This window comes from Pelodiscus sinensis, chromosome 10 (assembly GCF_052426305.1).
Source record: "Pelodiscus sinensis isolate ZL-2025 chromosome 10, ASM5242630v1, whole genome shotgun sequence".
NCBI lineage: Eukaryota > Metazoa > Chordata > Testudines > Trionychidae > Pelodiscus > Pelodiscus sinensis.
Genome location: NC_143061.1, coordinates 11,313,683 through 11,332,114, shown reverse-complemented (window position 1 = coordinate 11,332,114; position 18,432 = coordinate 11,313,683). Strand labels below are relative to the sequence as shown.

General features: G+C 45.3%; 1 protein-coding gene across 1 annotated transcript in view; it reads left to right on the top strand.

Moving 5' to 3' along the window:
* The first annotated feature begins 9,352 nt into the window (after nucleotides 1-9,352).
* Nucleotides 9,353-18,432, top strand: part of USP13 (ubiquitin specific peptidase 13) — a 92,118-nt gene continuing 83,038 nt past the window's right edge. The window contains exon 1 of the mRNA XM_075938035.2: nucleotides 9,353-9,677. Coding sequence (XP_075794150.1) covers nucleotides 9,522-9,677 — 156 coding nt within the window. The 5' untranslated portion in view covers nucleotides 9,353-9,521. The remainder of the gene's footprint in view (nucleotides 9,678-18,432) is intronic.

Sequence of the window (18,432 nt, the reverse complement as noted above, 5' to 3'; positions counted from 1 at the left end):
GGGCTGGGTTCTGCAGTGGTGGATTTGCCCTGGGCCCTGGACCTGGGGCACTAGGGGGGTTGTCCCAGGTCCCACACCTTCCTAGGGAGGGTCCTACCACCAGCTTATTGCACACAGTCTGTCAAACAGCCAGACTGATCTAAGATAGATTGGAGTAAGCATCTGAGAAGTGAAAGACTATATTCTGTTATCAAACCATATAATTTGTCTCCTACATATTCCCATACCTAACATTAAGTGAACAATATTAGAAAATAAATCATAACTTTATTTTTATTCACGAGTAGTCCTATGGCACCGTAGAGACTAACAAATATATTATATTGTGAGCTTTCCTGGGTAATACCTATTTCATCAGATGAGTTAGATTGGAAGTTACAGAATCCAGAGTATATATAACAGCAAAAGCAGTTACCCGTCAATTGTAAGGCCGGTAATAATGACACTTATTGAGTCAGATCCGATGTGTCCCATTCACTGCTTTTGATGTGCAAATGCAGATATCAAAGGCAGGGGAAATTGCCTTTGGTAGTCTAACCAGTTAATACTTTGTCAAGCCCAAGTTCATAGTGTTGAATTTGTAAATGAATTCCAGTTCAGCAGTCTCGCTCTGTAATTAGATGATAAAATTCCTTTGTAGAAAAATGGCTACTTTTAAATCCATTACTGAGTGTCCAGGGAGGTTAAATGTTCCCCAGCCTACAAGTTTATGTGTGTTACCATTCCTGATGTTTGATTTATTTCTATTAATCAGAAATCATCTCTGATGAAATGCTTTAAAGTTTCCTCTTGTGGTTTTATAGCATTTGTGAAGTTTCAGAGGCATATAATAGTATTGGTATCACGTCTTAATTTATCTTGGTTTGTGTGTGAATATCATGTTTTCCAGATACTTGTCACTCTCAGGCTCCATTTACTTTCCCTGTTATTGCTTTCATATTATGGAGTTGGCAGTGGGTACAAATTAAACTTCCAAGAATGACAACTTGTGTACAATGCTGTATCTTCATTACTAATCACATATACATCATCATTTCTGTCTCCTCTTTCAATAATCCTAACTTTTATGTGGGTAAGGTCGAGAGTCCAGAACTGAATAGGGAAGGCTTTCAAAAGCATAGGATTAAGGACCACAGATCCTTGGGCTTGTACTTGGGCTTGCCCATGTGTGCTTTTGGAAATCTCAAAAGTTTGCAGATGGCAAACTTCTGCTCTATCATGAAACTATACCCTTTTTTCCCATGCTTGGGAGGGACCTGAACAGACAAATATTAAAAACTTAAGTTTTTCCACAACTGATATATAATTCAGCATTTATTAATGGAAAAAGTTAAGTTTTAATGTTTTGCAATCAAAAGGGAAACACATTCTGTTCATATAAAATATTGGTAGGTAAAAGAGAAAAGTAGATGAATAAAGCTTTTTAAATGTCTGAAGAACAAGAAACAAGATAAAAGTAACAGACTGTCTTCAACTGTGTGATTATGTAGCTATTTGAGGGCGTACATTTAAACATTAAATGGGAATTGCTGAAGAGGAACAACAGTTTTCTTTAACAACCTATAAGAATGACCATATTGTGTCAGACCAATGGCCAATGTAAACCAGTATCAAGTCTTCCAACAAAGGCTGGTGCCAGATGCTTCACAGGAAGAAAACAGAACAGGGGGACTTCTCAAATTATTCATCCTCTGTCATCCAGTGCCAGATTCTAGCAGCCATATTTAGGGAGAACCAGATCATGGAGCTGCTTCTGACTACCTTGGCTAATTAGCAGTTGATGGACCTATCCTCCAGGAACTTACCTAATTCTCTTTTGAGAATCAGTTATATTTTTGGCCTTTACAATAGCGACAAGTATAGATGATGATTTGTGTGAAAGACTTCCTTATAAAAACTAGTAGTCATGTGGCACCTTAGAGACTAACAAATATATATATTATCATGAGTATATGCTACTATGTATATATCTGTTAGACTCTAAAGTGCTACAGGACTACTTATTGTTTTTAAAGTTACAGACTAACACTGCTATCCTGTCTGAGACTTCCTTATGTTTGTTTTAAACCTGCCGCCTATTCTACTTGCCACTAGAGGGATGTATTTCCTCAAACTCTAATGGACATAGTGATAGAAATGTAGCTGTGTTAGTCTGGTGTAGCTGAAACAAAATATGGGACTATGTAGCACTTTAAAGACTAACAACATGGTTTATTAGATGATGAGCTTTCGTGGGCCAGACCCACTTCCTCAGATCAAATAATGGAAGAAAATAGTCACAACCATATATACCAAAGGATACAATTTAAAAAAAAATGAACACACATGAAAAGGACAAATCACATTACAGAACAGAAGGGGGATGTGGGGGGGGGGGGGGGAAAGGAAGGTGAATGCCAGTGAGTTAATGATATTAGAGGTGGGCATAATTTAGTTTATATGCCCCTAGTTTTTAACTCCCTTTATCAGCAGTGCTTTTTTTAAGTGACTGTATTTCTCCTCTTATCAGTCCCTTTTGGCATCTTGAAGCCATCTGCCATTAGCTGCTCTCGAGTCTCTGCTTTTCTAGACAGAATAAATCCAACTCCTTTAGCCCTTTCTTATAACTACATACTACCATCATCTGAAGAAGTGGGTTGCGCCATGAAAGCTCATGATACCATCTACGTGTTTTGTTAGTCTTTAAGGTGCTACTAGTCTATTTGTTGTGTTTTAAGTTTTCCCTGTTACAGACTAACTCTGCTACTCTGAAGCTTTTGTATATACTACGAACATCTTTGATATCCTCTGCTACAGTCTTTCTGAGACAACAGACACCTTTGTTTGTACTCTGACCCACACTGTATAGAACATCCCAATTAAATACAGCCTTGTTTTCCATTTTCATTCCTTGGTGTATATTCAACAGGCTCCAATTGACTTTAGCGACCTTTGGATTGGGCATTTCTTGCTTTGCCAATTTTTTGCCTTCAGATTAATAAATAATAATTCAGATACCTAGCTCTAATGTAGTGCTTGTCATCAGTAACTCTCAAAGTGCTTTATAAAGGTTAGAAGACTTAATCTCATTCACGTCACTTAGATAGTATTATGAGTAAAAAAAGTCTTAATACCGATCCCTGAAGTACTATGCTCATAAGCCTTTTTTAGTTTGAAATATATCCATCCGAAGTTGCTGTAATTAGTGATGCAGTGTCAGTAAAGATACTGCATTATTTATGTTGAATTTAATGGTCTCCAGGAGGTGTCCTACAATGCTCCACTGTGACTATTCTGCTCAGTATTTTGAATTCCATTGCCCAGTGGCCAACTATGCTGGTATACATTCCTTCACTCTTAAAGTCCTCTGAATTTTTGAATTTCTATTCCCTATTTGCTTGGTATGGAGAACTCACCTAGCAGCTTTCAAGCATGCCTAGCAACTACACAACTGACTCCCATCTAGAGATCACAGGAGATGGTGTATCTCTTGGGTTCATCAGATGAGGTGGCTGTCCAGGCATGGGTCTCATCCAGCCATTGATATTGATGAGCATATCACTTGTGGCATGGCAGAGAAGGACTATAAGAGGAATGTGCAGTAATGCTGTGTGAAAGTTAAGTGCTGTGGCAGATATACCAGAAAGCCAGGGAGCCTAACAGTCATGCTCGTGCAGAGCCACAGACAAGTCACATTTATAAAAGCTGTACAGAGACTCTGTGGCCACTCCCAAGAGTCCTGTGGATACATTGGATGGAGTTGGAGTCATAGGCTCCTGAAGTGAACACGGAGGAGTAGGTGTTGAATGAAGAGGAGGATTATGGAGGTCCGGAAACCAAGACATCTGCACAGTGAAGCATGACATGTTCTTGACTCTAAAGCATTTAAGCTAGTCTATACAGTCCAGCCTGGGAAGAGCCTGATGCGGGGGAAAGAACCTCTGGTAAGTATGCATTTTGCTTTGAGATTGCAGGGACATAGCTGTTCATTTACTTTTTTTGTGCATCACCAACATAAAGAATATAGTGTGGACGTGCAAAAGTAATTTAATTTCCATGGCAGCTGTAGGTCAATGAAACTTTGATCAACTTCTTTTTTGTATTATAGACAATACAAAAAAGTTTCTTATCTAACCACCAACAGCTTAACTGCACACGGAATGCTACACTGGCACACCTACCTGAGTGTGGACATTTACCTACGCCAGTAGCTTGATTAATAGAATAATTCTTCTGTCAACCTAGCACTATCTACATTGGGACTTAGTTTAGCTTAACTATTCTGCTCAGGGGTATGAATTTTTCCTGCCCTTGAGCAATACAGCTATGCCAATCTAGTTTTACAGTGTAGATGAAATTAATAGTTCCTCTAATTCAGGGGTCTTATACTCACAGTCCTCAGGCCATCTACAGCCAGTGAATTTTTGAGATCTGGCCCAGTAGTCCTGACGACGTGGGAGGTGTGGGTATGTCTGTACCCCTCCATCCCCATACATCCCCCCCCCAGCCATGCCCCTTCCTGCCACCACTCTGCCCTCTCCCCCCATTGCACCTCTTTCTCCAAGGTAAACGGCCTGGGGGGGGCTGGTGCAAGGCCTGCAGCATGAGTTGGGCCCCCTGGGTAATCCCTGAAATGCAGTGCATTTGCTCTGCTTCCCCATTATCTCCCGCCACTGCAAGGAGTGCAGGAGGGCCTGACACATGCTGCTACCCTGCACTAGACCCCTACACTAATCCCTGAGGCCATATCCCTCGGAGCGAAAGGGAACAATGGATGAGGGAGGGCAGGGTGGTGGTAGAAAGTGGCGGGACTTGGAGGACAAGGATGGACACACATGCTGGGCTGCCAGGACTCATGGACTGGATTGTGAAAATGTTCTGGCAGTAGATGGCCTGAGGGCTGAGAGTTTGAGACTCCTGCTCTAACTCCAAGATTGTTTGAGACAAATTCTGATCTCTGGCATCATCTGTTAGAAATTGACATTGTTTTAACTATGTCAGTCAGGGGTGCGAAAAATCCACACCTCTGAGTGATGTAGTTAAGTTGACTTAAGTCCCTGTGTATACAGTTCGATGGAATAATTATTCTATCAACATTTTGCCATCAGTGTTGTTTCTAATGTTTGTTAGAATAAGGACCCCATACAAACTATAACAGTTAGCCCACTGTCACAGCTCTATTTCTTTATCCCTTGATCTAAACACTGTGGCTGTGTCTACATTGGCATCCCTTTCCATAAAAGGGATGCTAATGAGACCAGTCGGAATTGCAAATGCTGCAGGGGATTTAAATATCCCCTGCAGCATTTGCATGAACATGGCTGCCACTTTTTTCCGGCTTGGGGTTTTGCCGGAAAAAAGCGCTAGTCTAGACCCTTGTGGAAAATAAGCCCTTTTCCGGAAGATCCCTTATTCCTACTTTCAAGATCCCTACTTCACTTTCAAGTAGGAATAAGGGATCTTCCGGAAAAGGGCTTATTTTCCGCAAGATCCCGTCTAGACTGGCGCTTTTCTCCGGCAAAACCCCGAGCCGGAAAAAAGCGGCAGCCATGTTCATGCAAATGCTGCGGGGGATATTTAAATCCCCCGCGGCATTTGCAATTCCGACTGGTCTCATTAGCATTCCTTTTACGGAAAGGGGTGCCAATGTAGACACAGCCTGTGGGTACATCTAGACTACAAGCCTCTTTCGAAAGAGCCTCTATCGAAAGAGAGTGTCTAGACTGCAACCTCTTCTTTCTAAAAAGTGAGTCGCTTTTTCGAAAGAGAGCACCCAGGCAGTCTGGATGCTCTGTTTCGAAAAAGTCCTGTTTGCATTCAAGAATGCCTTTTTTCGAAAGAACGCTTTCAAAAAAAGGCGTTATTCCTTGTGAAATGAGGATTACCGCCATCGAAAGAAAAGCCGCGTTCTTTCGATTTAATTTTGAAAGAACGCGGCTGTAATCTAGACGCAGGTGAAGTTTTTTTGAAAAAAGTCTGCAGTCTAGACACAGCCTGTGATTTCACTTGTAGTGGCTCAGTGGTTTCTTGTCTCTTGCTGTTGAGGGGGTTTATTTAATAGCCTATTGTGTGTACCTTTAAAAAACTAAATATTTCAAATAGATTTTGCAGTTTGCTGCTACTCATTTTTCTGTTCCTGTTCTTCAGTTTCTATAGCATCCTTGCTGCCTTTCTGTATCTTATCAATATCCCTTTCAAAATGAAAAGAGCAGAAATGAAGTGAAAGAGGAGGACAGTCTTGTGGTTCAGGACCTGGCATGGTATTCAGGGAGATGTGTGTAACCTCAGGCAAATCATTTAAATTCTTAGTATCTCATCTCCCTCTATGTCAACGAGAGATCACACTACTTCCTCTTTCCCACCCTTTGTCTGTGGTAAGATCTGCTGACATAAGCCTGTTTCTTACTATATATAGGTACAATCCAGTACTGATTTCAGCACCCTTTATTCAACATTGCAGTGTTTGCAGAGTAGGTGGCACCAGTTTGTTCAGTAAAGAGTCAGGATGGCAGCATCAGAGCCTGCCAAATCAGCTGCATTAGTGAGAAGGTCATTTCAAGATGCTCCTCAGTTGTTGATCTCTGGAAGTCCCCTCAAGAGAGTCAAGAAGTTCCACTACAGCCTATTTCCTTCAACCAGGAAGGGATCCATATTGCAGTCCACGAACTGAGGCCAAAGGTTTGTTACATCCCCTCTGAGTTGCTGAAGACAGGTGAGAGTATTGCCATACCATATACTCTTCTAGGCCATTTGGCATAATAATGTCATCCCCAAAGGTTGGAAGAAGGGGATTACTCTGTTCAGAAAGGATAAGGTGAATGTAGCGACTGTAGCAGTATGATGATGTTGTCCACTCTAGGGAAAGTCTTTGCTTACACATTAAGGTCTTAACAGTGAACTTTTGTGGCAAAGGCCAAGATACTCAGGGCAGCCTCAGACCTGCTCAGTCCACTGTTAACCAGCTTTTTATCTTGACAGCTTTTTCAGAGATAGATGAATTTAATAAGCCCCCCCACAGCACTTTCTACAGACTTCTATAAGGCCTCTGATTCCAGGACATCACGTTTGTGGGATCCAGTGAGGTGAACTGGCATCCCCTGGGACAACAATGTCATTGATAGAAGAGCTCTAGAATCGAATAATACATTGGAGTCAATGGCAGATACAGAACGTAGTTTCCAGTCTCCATGTGAGTTGAGCAAGGCCATGTTCTTTCACCCTCAATGCTAAATATCAAGCATTGACTACATGGGTAGGCTTGAGGCGTCAGCAGTTAGTGGGGTTAAGCTGAATGCCATCCTTCTTTCAGATTTCAAATATGACGGCAATGTCATCTTGCTGGCTCAGTATGATGAACCACTGCAATTGCAGGTCAGTCTGGTGGGGCAAGAAGCAGCATATAAAACCAAGACGTTAGTATCAAGCAGCTTCCAGCTCTGCATTACAGCCAGCTCAGTTATTAAACTGTGGATGTGATATCAAGCAGATGGTAACTATAAACTATGTGGGCATGATAATAGGCAGTGCTGGAGGGTACTTGAAAAAACATGTGCACATGTCTATTAACAGCTGTTTGTCTCTTTTAATAGCCCCTGGGAGGAGGTAGGGGCATCAAGCTTGCTACAAAGCAGTACATCCATAGAAACCCAGTTATCTCTGTTGTACAGATGTGAAATGTGGGCACTCAATTAGGCTGAGTATACAAGGCTCTCCGTACCCATATGCAAAACATGCAGCCATGTAGGGCACCATGAAATGAGGCACCAAATTGCCCCAAATTTCATGGTGCCCTGCTCAGTAGGCAGTCCTGTGTTGGAGTACTGGGATGGAGCAGGGGGCAGCCATGCAGCAGGTGGCTGGAGCAAAGCAGTGCTTTCTCCTTAAAAGTGCCACTTCTCTTTGGCTATGTCTACAACACAAAAACTAGAGGAGCATCCACGCCTAAAGCATGTTTCTGTGCGTGCATGTACACCCCCCCAGTAAATCGACAGCACAGAGGGCCTTTGCTGGTAGTAATTCCTCTCTCCACGAGGCATAACTCCTTTTTACACTACAGCTCTTCTGCAAAAAGATGTGTGGACACTCCTCAGGGGTTTCTTGCACAAAAAGAGCCTATCAGAAAAAGCACAGGTGCTCTGATGGCCATTCTGTTAATGGCAATCAGAGCTTTCTTGCGTGAGAGCATCCATGACACTCTCTTGTGCAAAAGCACATCGCTTTTGCGATGCACTTTTGAGGTGTGGACACGCTTTTGTGCAAGAAGTTTTCGTGGACAAACTCTTCCGCAAAAAGCTTCATCCACAAAAACCCTGCAGTGTAGACAAAACCTTTGGGAGGCTAAGCTGCTGTCTGTCGCTACTGTGGAGTCCTCCGGCCCACATCTCCCTCCCAACCATGCTCCATGGTGCTTACTATTCCAGAATGGATAGATCAGACATCACCGCAGTAAATGGCTTCTGGGCCGGGTAAGCTGATGACCCCTTTCTCCCACTGTTTCAGTGTCTCCCCCTTCTCCCCTCATGTACAGCAGACACTTCTGGGGGAGGAGGGATCAGGGCTGGGGTGCATAGGGTACCAGCACCAGTAGGAATGGCTCTGGGAGTATAGCATAGACAATTTTCTCACTGTTGTTGTCAACTGCTCCTTACTAAGTGACAAGACAACATCAGAAATCAGGATATTTGAAGCCAGCTCCAGCAACTGTCTCCCTCATCACTGCTCCATGCACCGATCAGGGTGCTGGGCTTGATACAAGACCCAAACTGAAGACCATCCCCGAGCTTACAGTCAGACCTAGGGGAAGCAGGATGCTTGGCCCAAACGGCAGGTCGGGATAACTCGGAAAAAAATGATCAGCTGTGTTCTTTAAGCTGTGGGCTTGGGTTGGCTGATGTTTCCCAGCGGGGATTACAGGGTGACACAGCCCCTTGTCTTTCACGGATTTTTTTTTAAAGCCAAAAGGTACCAGAAGCATGAGCCCGTAGTCTGACCGCTTGCAGCACACGCCCCCAGAGTCCACCGCTTTCCACTCAGCGCTTCCCTCAGCCAGGCTCAAGCAGAGATGCCCTGGACCCGCCAGTCCGGCTGCTGGGGAGGGCTGGGAAGTGACACTGGGACGCTTTTTCTACGAGCCTGGAAGGAGTCAGACTGTTTTGTCTGTCCATTAGAATGGCCCCAACTTCCCCTCCGGGCAGGAGGAGGGTGCTACAGCTCCGGGGAAGGGAACTGAGGGATTCCCAATCCCCTGCCCCAGCCTGCTTCCCAGGCCCCTCCCCTCCTTGCTGTCCACCCTCCCCTCCCCACACATCCTCTCTGGGCGCTGCCCTCCATCCATCTTCCCCGAGGCTCCTCCTCTCCGCCGCCCCCGCCCCAGGGCTTCCCCCCTCCCCAGGACCCCGGGGCTGCAGCTGGGACCGCTCCTGCCGCCCTTGGATTAAAAATAGCATCTTCCCCCGCTCCTCCCCCGGGCCCGGCTCAGGCCGCCCCGGCCCGGCTGCAGTCGCTCTGCCTTCCCCTGGCTCGCGGTCGGCTGGCGGGGGAACATGCAGCGGGCCGCGCTCTTCGGGAGCGGCAGGGAGGCGCAGATGGCTGCGGGGGACCTAGGGGAGCTGCTGGTCCCCTACATGCCCACGATCCGCGTGCCCAAGTCAGGGGACCGGGTCTACAAGACGGAATGTGCCTTCTCCTACGAGTCCCCGGTGAGTGCAGCAGCCTCCGCCGGCTGCAAACCCGCTCCACTGCAGCACCCCCTAGGCAGGCGGCAAACCTCTCTCTTCCCTCGCCGCCCCGGCGGGCAGCAAACCTCCCGCCTCCTCCCCAGGCAGGCAGCTAACCTCCCTCTCCCACCATTCCCCCTCCCCCACCCGCAAGGAGAAACAAACCTATCCCTCTAGCTCATCTTCCTCCCCAGGCAGGCAGCAAACCTTCATCTCTGCTCCCCCCTCCAAGGTAGCAAACCTCCCTACTCCTCCCGAGGCAGGCAGCAAATCTCCTTTCTCCCCCTCCTCCCCCCAGGTTCCCAGGCAGGCAGCAAACTTACCCCATTTCCCTTCTTAAACACACTCCTCCTTTACACTCTCCCTGCTTTATTTCCCTTCTGCTGCAACCTCCCTATTGCTTCCCACCCCCTAATCTGTGCCAACTTCTACTTCATTTTCCTCTAGGCTGTGGAAACATATTCTCTTCCTAGTGCAATCCCCTCACTGTTATTCCTCTCACTCCAATCCCAGGTAGCAAACCTCCCGCTGTTGCATGATTTTCTCTCCTTCTCCCGCTCCACCTGCTGCATTTTCCCTTCTAGATTGAAAGTCCCTCAGGATCCCCTTCGAGTAGCCCCCAGGCTCCCACTGCCTCCCCAGTGCTGGCTTCCAAACATCCCCTTAGGTTAACTTCCTCCTCATCCCCAAGGCCAAATCCGCTGGTTGGGGGAAGGGATGGGATTGTCTGTCTTGAGAGTTGCTTAGCTCAACAACATTTGAATTCTGTGGGTGGATGGGGAATAGGTGGGCAGGTGCCATGAGGATTTCCCTGTTGCATGATTTCAGAGGCGTTGCAAGGTGCTTTGAGATGCCTGTTGTCATTTAAGTAGAAAATTAATTGTAAACCGTCTCTATTTCCAGAGCAGCAGTAGCTAGGGCGATTATGCTTCCCAGGCTGGGGTTTGTTTTATTTTCTGATCACAGGCACATCCTGATTTATGACTGGTCTGTTGCAGCTGAATAGATCCTTCAGCAAAAATCAGTGGCAGATTGTGTGTGATGCTAGAATTTCCTTCCCTTTCCCCCCAAAGTGAATTTGAAGTAATTGATTAGACCCAGGGTTGTGGGGTTTTTTTTTTGAGGGTTTCTATTTTCTGGGTGCTCCAGTCAGTGCAGGTCTCTTTCCGGGGTTATCTGAGTACATCTCACTTAATCAATTCCCTGCTATTCCACCTCCGTCTTTTCTATTCATAGCCTGTAGCACATAGTAGTCTAGTCTCCTCTGGGCTTGATTTTGGGTTTAGTGTTGGTACTGGGGATGTCGATGGCCTGTGATATACAGGAAGTCACACTAGATGATCTAGTGGTCCTCTGCAATTTCTTAGGGTCTATGTGCTCTTTCCTGAGTTTTTATCTTTCACACAGGTAATGAAAGGGGCAGCAAATGGGCTCATTCACATATATTAGTTGGCAAGTGCGCATGGATGGCTTTTTTTCCTGCTGAATCTGTGTACCTATTCTATTGTTTAGGGCATCTTTAAGTAGCTCTTACAGTAAAAGGTCCTGGTCAACTTGAAAATCATAATTTGGACTGAAACTTGTTTACCTCCAATAGTTGCAATTAGTCTAAAATCAGTGTAATTGAAAGAAATTGGTAAGGTGTCCCTCCTGCTTCCAGCCCCAGATGGTTTTGTTTGGTGTCAAATGAACACTGTGGTCACTTTCACTCTTTACCATGTGTTAGTCAGATCCTGATCCTGAAATTGGATCCATGCAGATGATTACTTGAGCCCTTGTAGAACACTGGACCCTCAAGGATGCAATTATTCCATTGCAGGATGGGATCCTTAGTCATTTTGGCCAGATTTTGGCCCAACTTCCCTTATTTCTATGATAAATAAATGCTGAAACACCTATTAAGGATCCAGGCCTTTCTTCCTTGTTGAAAAAGACTCTTATAGGGGAGCAGAAAATCCCTTAATTCTTCTCCATACACGCTCTGTAGGAAATGAAACTTTTTTAACATTGACTGATATAAAAAACAAATTCAAGTCAACTATTTCCCTTTAATAGCTGGAGTGAGCATTAGATACTGAAACAAAGTTGCTGCGTCTGATGAAAGGAAGAGAAATCTAAAGGAGAGAAAGGAATAGAAATCTAAAGGAAGTACAGAATATGAACTTCAGGGTTTCAGTTTGTGCTGCTCTAATTTTTGGATGTTTAATTCTTCTCTCTCTGATATTTTTTTTTAATTTGGAAAATCAAAAGGGGCTTAAAAGGTGACTCAGCTGTCTGGTGTTCATCATGTCTAGTGGAAGGCAGGTTATTTTTACTCACATACTTCAGATCTCAAGTGTCACCCAGTAGCCTTTCCTGGGCTGGGATGTGTACTGTTTAAAAGAACCAGATCAGAACCTACAGCAAAGACATTAAATATTATATGGTCATCAGGATGGAGCGAGGAGAAGAGAGAGACAAAACTCGTGTCACATTACTCCCCTTGTAATTTACTGCTTGAGCTAGTACCTAACTAGTGGTGTTTATAAGACAATTCTGTTAAATAGGAAAACCTGGCAAATATTATTCATAAATTAAATGAAAAATTCACATACAACCTCATGTTGTACAGAAAAAATAATAATTGTAGCCTGTGTGGAGGATTTTCAAAAGCTCTCCAGTGCCATTGACTTCATTGGAAACAGAGGTAGAGGCCCAAGTTGGAGTGTGGGCGGTAATTGTAACTCAGTGTCTTGGTTAATGGAGGACATTTGCAATGGTGTGCTTTGTTGGGTTGGTTTGATTAGGTTATTTTTATGTGTGGGAGTATATAAATTTCAGACCGCCAGCTTTTTGTTGTGTATATCTAGCTTAGAAAGAATAATTTAGGGTTGCCTCTGTAATATTAATAAAAGATAAACATTAACAAAATACCCCTATCAGTTTTGTTACCTGCTGGCATTTTTGCTACTGGTTATATTCAACGTGGGAGACTACTGTTTTCTCCTATAATTTTCAATCCCAGTTAATACTCTCACATCATCTTTGTGTTTATTTTCTAACTCCATTTGCGCCATGTGTATCTGTTCAACTGTTCACACAGATTCTATATGGAACCTTTGTGCCTTTTGTAAGTTCCCTTGTTCTGGCACTTTTTTCAAAACAAGATTTTATTTCACACATTAGTCTCGTTAAAACCATAAATTCACCCTGGATTTTTCTCTTTCCCAATAAAGTAAATTTCCTAGGTATTTTGGGATCTTATCTTGCTGTCAAATTATTCATGGTTTTTGTCACTGGGACAATGATTGAAGCTCAGGACTGGGACCCAGAAGTACTACCTCTGCCACAAACTTGCTGTGTGTGATAGTGGGCAAGTCACAGGACTCTCTGACTCAGTTTCCCCAGCTGTACAATTGAAACTGTATTGGGGGGAGGGGTAGCTCAGTGGCTTGAGCATTGGCCTGTTAAACCTAGGGTTGTGAGTTCAATCCTTGAGGAGGCCATTTAGAGATCTGGGGCAAAAATCTGTCAGGAATGGTACTTGGTCCTGCCATGAGGGCAAGGGACTGGATTCAATGACATCTCAAGGTCCCTTCCAGCTCTATGAGAAAGGTATATCTTTACCTAGGGGGGGTCGTCCGAGGAGTTATCTGTTCAAGTCTGCAAAGCACTGTATGCTGCAGAAAATTTTGTTGTTATAGTGGATATAGAACACAGGCTAATTATTGCAAACAGCAGTAGATTTTGCTAACTGCCTCAAGAAATCTGGACCCTTCTTTTCTTTTCCAGTATTTCTGTGGTGAAAATCTGACGTTGTTGTTGTGTTCTGTGTGTGTTTTAACAGAGTGCCATTTCTTTAGTGATTTCGGAGGTGTGGGTTTATGAAAGATCCAAGGGAATGTTTGAGATATTTTCCCATGCAGTATTAACCCTAATCAAACAATTTGTTATAAGGGTGATATTTTTGTGGCGAGGGTGGGGGGCAGTGATCAAATAAGCCTCAATGGTTCTGTTAAGCAGCTCTGTGGTCTGAAATTTACAATCTTCTTCCTTTCCCATTCCAACAAAACCTAGGTTAGAATTGAAGAAACATTTTCACGTTCTTGACTGTCATGGTGACCGTCTATTGGTGTGTTAGCTGCAAAAGAAATTACTGACTGCTTTAAAGATAACTGAAAAAATAGCCCTTGTCATGTCTTATTTTTTTAACTAATTTTTATCTGCTATGTTTGGGCAAATGCATCTCGATACTTTGCCTTTCATTCTTTTCACTGGAATTTTGAAGGAAAGGCAGACTGACTACAAAATGCTACTTGCTGAGTACATGTCTCCCTCTAGTGGCTGACCCTGTCAGGTATAATAGTCTACTGCTTTTTTCATAGGTCAAACAGTGGTCACAACCTGTAGTTTTCATTCTCAAAACTCTGATGGTGAGTCTACTCTAACGACTGTGGTCTCGGTATATGTGCTGCTGAAGTGTCTTATGCTAGGTTTCCTACTTCCATCAGTTTGTCGGTTGCAACTTCTTCCTTTGTTGACATCTGAACTTGATATTGCACTACTTAGGGGAGTAGGGAAAACTATATTTAAATAATCTTTAATTCTCCACAGCACGAGGCACCAGACCCTGCCATAGCAAAAGATTCAAAACCTGCAGACATACCTCCACTTTTATGATGATCAATATACCCCATAATATTGATCTATGAGTCCTCATGCTTATCACAACATGTAGTGTATCTCATCCCATGCACTTCATGCCCCAGTAAGTACTCTGTGGGTGAGAGGAGACAATCGATACATGCTCAAATGAACTCACATGCTGTGGGAGAGGGGGAAGGGTTCTATCTTCCTCCCATTACAGGAGCTCTGTCATGTTGGGTATCTGTCCTAGCAGCCAGATAGGGAGCGGAAGAGGTGAGACCAGTCACTTCTCATGCTGGCTGCTCAAAGTCCTTGCTTTACGTAATGTGATGGCTGCCAGCAAGAACCCAGCTGGGGAGGTAGCAACTTTCACTCCCCACCTGGGCCTGGCTGCTGGGGTCAGGGGTTACGTGGCCTGTAGCCCCCCTCATGCTGGTATGTTTCTGGCTCACTCAGCCCGAGCTGGGCCAAATGGCCTCTCCAGACCCCATAACAAGGTGTGAGTGGGAGCTTCGCATCCTGGAGCGAGCCCCCCGGTCTTAGTGCTGCCATGGTCCAGCAGCAATTTAAAGGGCGCAGGGCAATTACCTCCTTTGCACTCCCCCGTTGGCGGGCCTAACTGGGCCCACCTGGGAGTGGAAGCCACCACTCCCTAGCCAGGCTCTTTCCGGCAACTGCCACGCTGAACAGCAGTGATCCTGAGCAACTACTTTCAGCTGTGTGAGAAGTCGTTTTTTCCCTTTTCCCATATGGAGCTGGCTGCCGTGGGACAGGGACTGAGCATATCAGAGCGGGAGGGAGATGGAGCAGGAGAAGAATATAGTCCCGTCCCTCCCCACAGATAACTGGTGGGGTGGGGAGAGCACAGCTGTCCCCGAGCTTGATGCAGAATGGGGGATTGCCGGGGAAGGTGCTGGGAGCTTCCTGCTCCGCACAGCCAGGGTGGGTCCCGAGGCATGTGCTCATTGATCCTATGGTCCCAGCCCCCCGCCCTCTCTGCCCCCTCCTCCAGAAGCTGGCAGGATTTTTTTCCTTGGCACAGGGTGGTGGGGCTGGAAGCTCTTCCCAGAAGAGAGATGTGGAAGGGTCACGGGTCCTCCCCTTTATATTGTTTCCCCCCCACCCCACCCAGTATCGGGAAGCATGAGTTGTTGATCACTCCATATTCGACTTCTCTATGTTCATCCTGAAAGGAAACCTGAACAACTACTTCCAAATGCATGTCTGGGAGTTTAAATGACTAATTTTGCTAGACTCTAAAAATCTTTGACTCAAAGACACTGGATTTATGGCTCATTACAACAAACCTTCTTTGCCCTATGCCTGCAGAAGTACTGCCCAGGTAACCTTGAATGGTCTCTTGCAACATGTGTTAACTCTTTATATTTAGCAATCTGTTCTGCCTTGTCTTTAGCTGTGATACCTTGAGCACCTTTCTCAGACCAGAAGCAGGACTCTGTGTAAGCTTAGAAGCTTGTTTCTTTCACCAACAAAAGTTGGTCCAAAAAAGATATCATTCGACATCGCTCACTTTTTCTCTGTACATAAGTATTATTATGGGCTGGAAGAAGCCTTGTTCTAGGTTATGTTAAAAGCTGGTTCAGACTGATGTGTGGACAAGTCCTCCATTTAAGAAAGCAATAAGAAACATTTAAGGGACCATACCTAAAACAAAACCTAAGGGCTTGTTTACACTGAAAAGTCTGCAATGGTACAGCTGTATCCATGCAGCTGTGGCACTATAGTACTTAGGTGAAGGTGATACGTATAGTGAGGGGAAGGCTTCTTCCATCAGTGTAGGTACTCCACCTTCCCCACCTGAGTCAATAGGAAAAGCCCTTCCATCGATCTGGTGCTGTCCATACCAGGGCTACGTCTGCATTCTTGCACAAGAAGATATGCAAATGAGGCACAGTGATGAATATTACCGTGCCTCATTTGCATACCTAATGAGCCACCATTTTTCTGCAAGGGGCTTTTGCGCAGGAGCCGTTCTGCCACTTATTTTCAGACAGAACAGCTCTTGTGCAAGAGGAGGTTTTGGCACAAGAAGGAGCAGTGTAGACTACTCCTTCTTGTGCAAAAATGGTGGCTTATTAGGTATGCAAATGAGGGGCAATGATATTTATCACCACACCTCATTTGCATATCTTCTTGCGCAAGAATTTGCAATGTAGACGTAGCCCTCGAGTTTAGGCTGGTATAACTGTGTTGCTCAGGTGCGTGAATTTTCCACATCCTTGACTGATGTAGTTACACTGACATAAGTTGCTAGGGTAGAGCAAGCCTGACAGTCTGCCCAGAAACTAACGCTAGGGCCTGAGGGTGGAAGATTCAACCGGGTATTGTGACCAGGTGGGACTGGATGTAGATGTGTGAGAGAATACACAGAAAGAAACTGGGAGAGATCACTTTTTGGGGGGGAGGGGGAGGGAGAAGCAAGAAAGCCAATCAGTAGCCTCTTCCAGTGAGCACAACTGTGATCCTGGAAAAAAGCTAGAGAGTCTTTGGTTGTGATGTTGGCTAAAAGGGCTTGTGAGGGCCTGTAAGCAAGGAAAGTCTGACTTTTGTTTTTGTTTTTGTTTTTTTGTTTTGTCTTGGTTCCTTCTGTGTTCAGGGCACAGGAGCGTACATTCCTTGCAAACAAACAAGACTGCATCAAAGAAGTACTTGAATGCCACCAATTTCTGTTCCTGACCGGATCACCCACAGTGTCCTGAACCTTGATTAGTCATTCGGGTCAAAAAGGGCAACATGGTTTTTTTTTTAATAGAGCAGGTTTTCTCAAATTTGAGGTTGTGACCCCGAAGGGCTATCCTTAGGATTTATGGGGCCCCATACAGTGCTATTAAACGGGTGCCCCTGTCCTCAAAGACAGCCCAATCAGGCATGATGAATTTTTAGAGATGTGATTCTTATAATCTTCATCAACACACTAATGAAATAGTTATAAAGCAAATTTTAAATGGACTAACACAGTAAGGCTATGTCTAGACTGCCCTGCTTTTTTGAGATACCTCCGGTATCCCGAAATAGCAACGCCGCATCCAAGGAACGTGTCCATATTTTTGAATTTTTTTTTTGAAAGAACGGACATACTCTTTCACTATCCTGTAAACCTCATTCTACGAGGAATAAGGGGTGGCTCGAAAGAACACTTTCTTTCACAATTTGGCGCAGTGTAGACACACCACATTTCAAAAGAGCCTCTTTCAAAAGTAAATTCTGAGATAACAGTGCAGTCTAGATGTAGCCAAAGTTCAGAAACACAAACATATCTGGGGTTAGCAAATGCCTGTGAAATGGATTCATTGCCACTTGAATGGCTCTTTCCCAGGTTCAATGTTCTGCTATAGGTCTGGCAGGCTTTTTCCGTTTTTAATTAACTAGATCCTGGCCAGAGGAAGCCGAGTTACAAACCAGGGATAGGAAGAGCAGATGGGTGGACATGAAGACCCAGTGGTGCCCCTTTGATAGAGAGGCAGCAGCACAGAGGGTGAGGGGGGCAGGCGGGAGCCCATACGTGCAGGGAACTGGCTTTCAAGCCAGCTCCCTGTGTGTATGGGTTCCTGCAGTCCTGCCTTGTTGTCTCCACAGAGGCGGGACGGGGGAACAGGCAGGAGCTCCTGTGGACCTCCTGCCTGGAGTGCGGGGGGGAGGGGTTGAAGGGCGGCAAGGGACGCTGCTGCAAAGCAGCCTCTGTCTGTGGAGGGTCCAAGCTCCCCACAGGCAGAGGCTGCTCTGCATCCCATAGAGTAGCCTCTATCGGTAGCGAGCCGGGGCCTGCTGTGGGCAGAGGCTGCTTTACGGCAGCAACCCCTGTTTGTGGGGGGTCCGAGTTCCCTGTGGTTAGAGGCTGCTCTTCATCCTGTGGAGCAACCTCTGTCTGTGGGGAACTTGGTCCTCCTGCAGACAAGGGCTGCTGCCATCCAGCGCTGCTGCCTCTGTATCCGAGGCAGCTGCACAGAGTGGCAGGTAGCCGCTGTGCGAGGGGAGTTGTTTAAACTCGTTCCCCTCAAGAACCTGCGCTCTCCTGTCACCCCTTGCTGCTGCCTCTGATAGAGAGGCAGCAGCGCAGGGTCAAGGGGCTCCCTAGGAGTGGGGCCAGCCT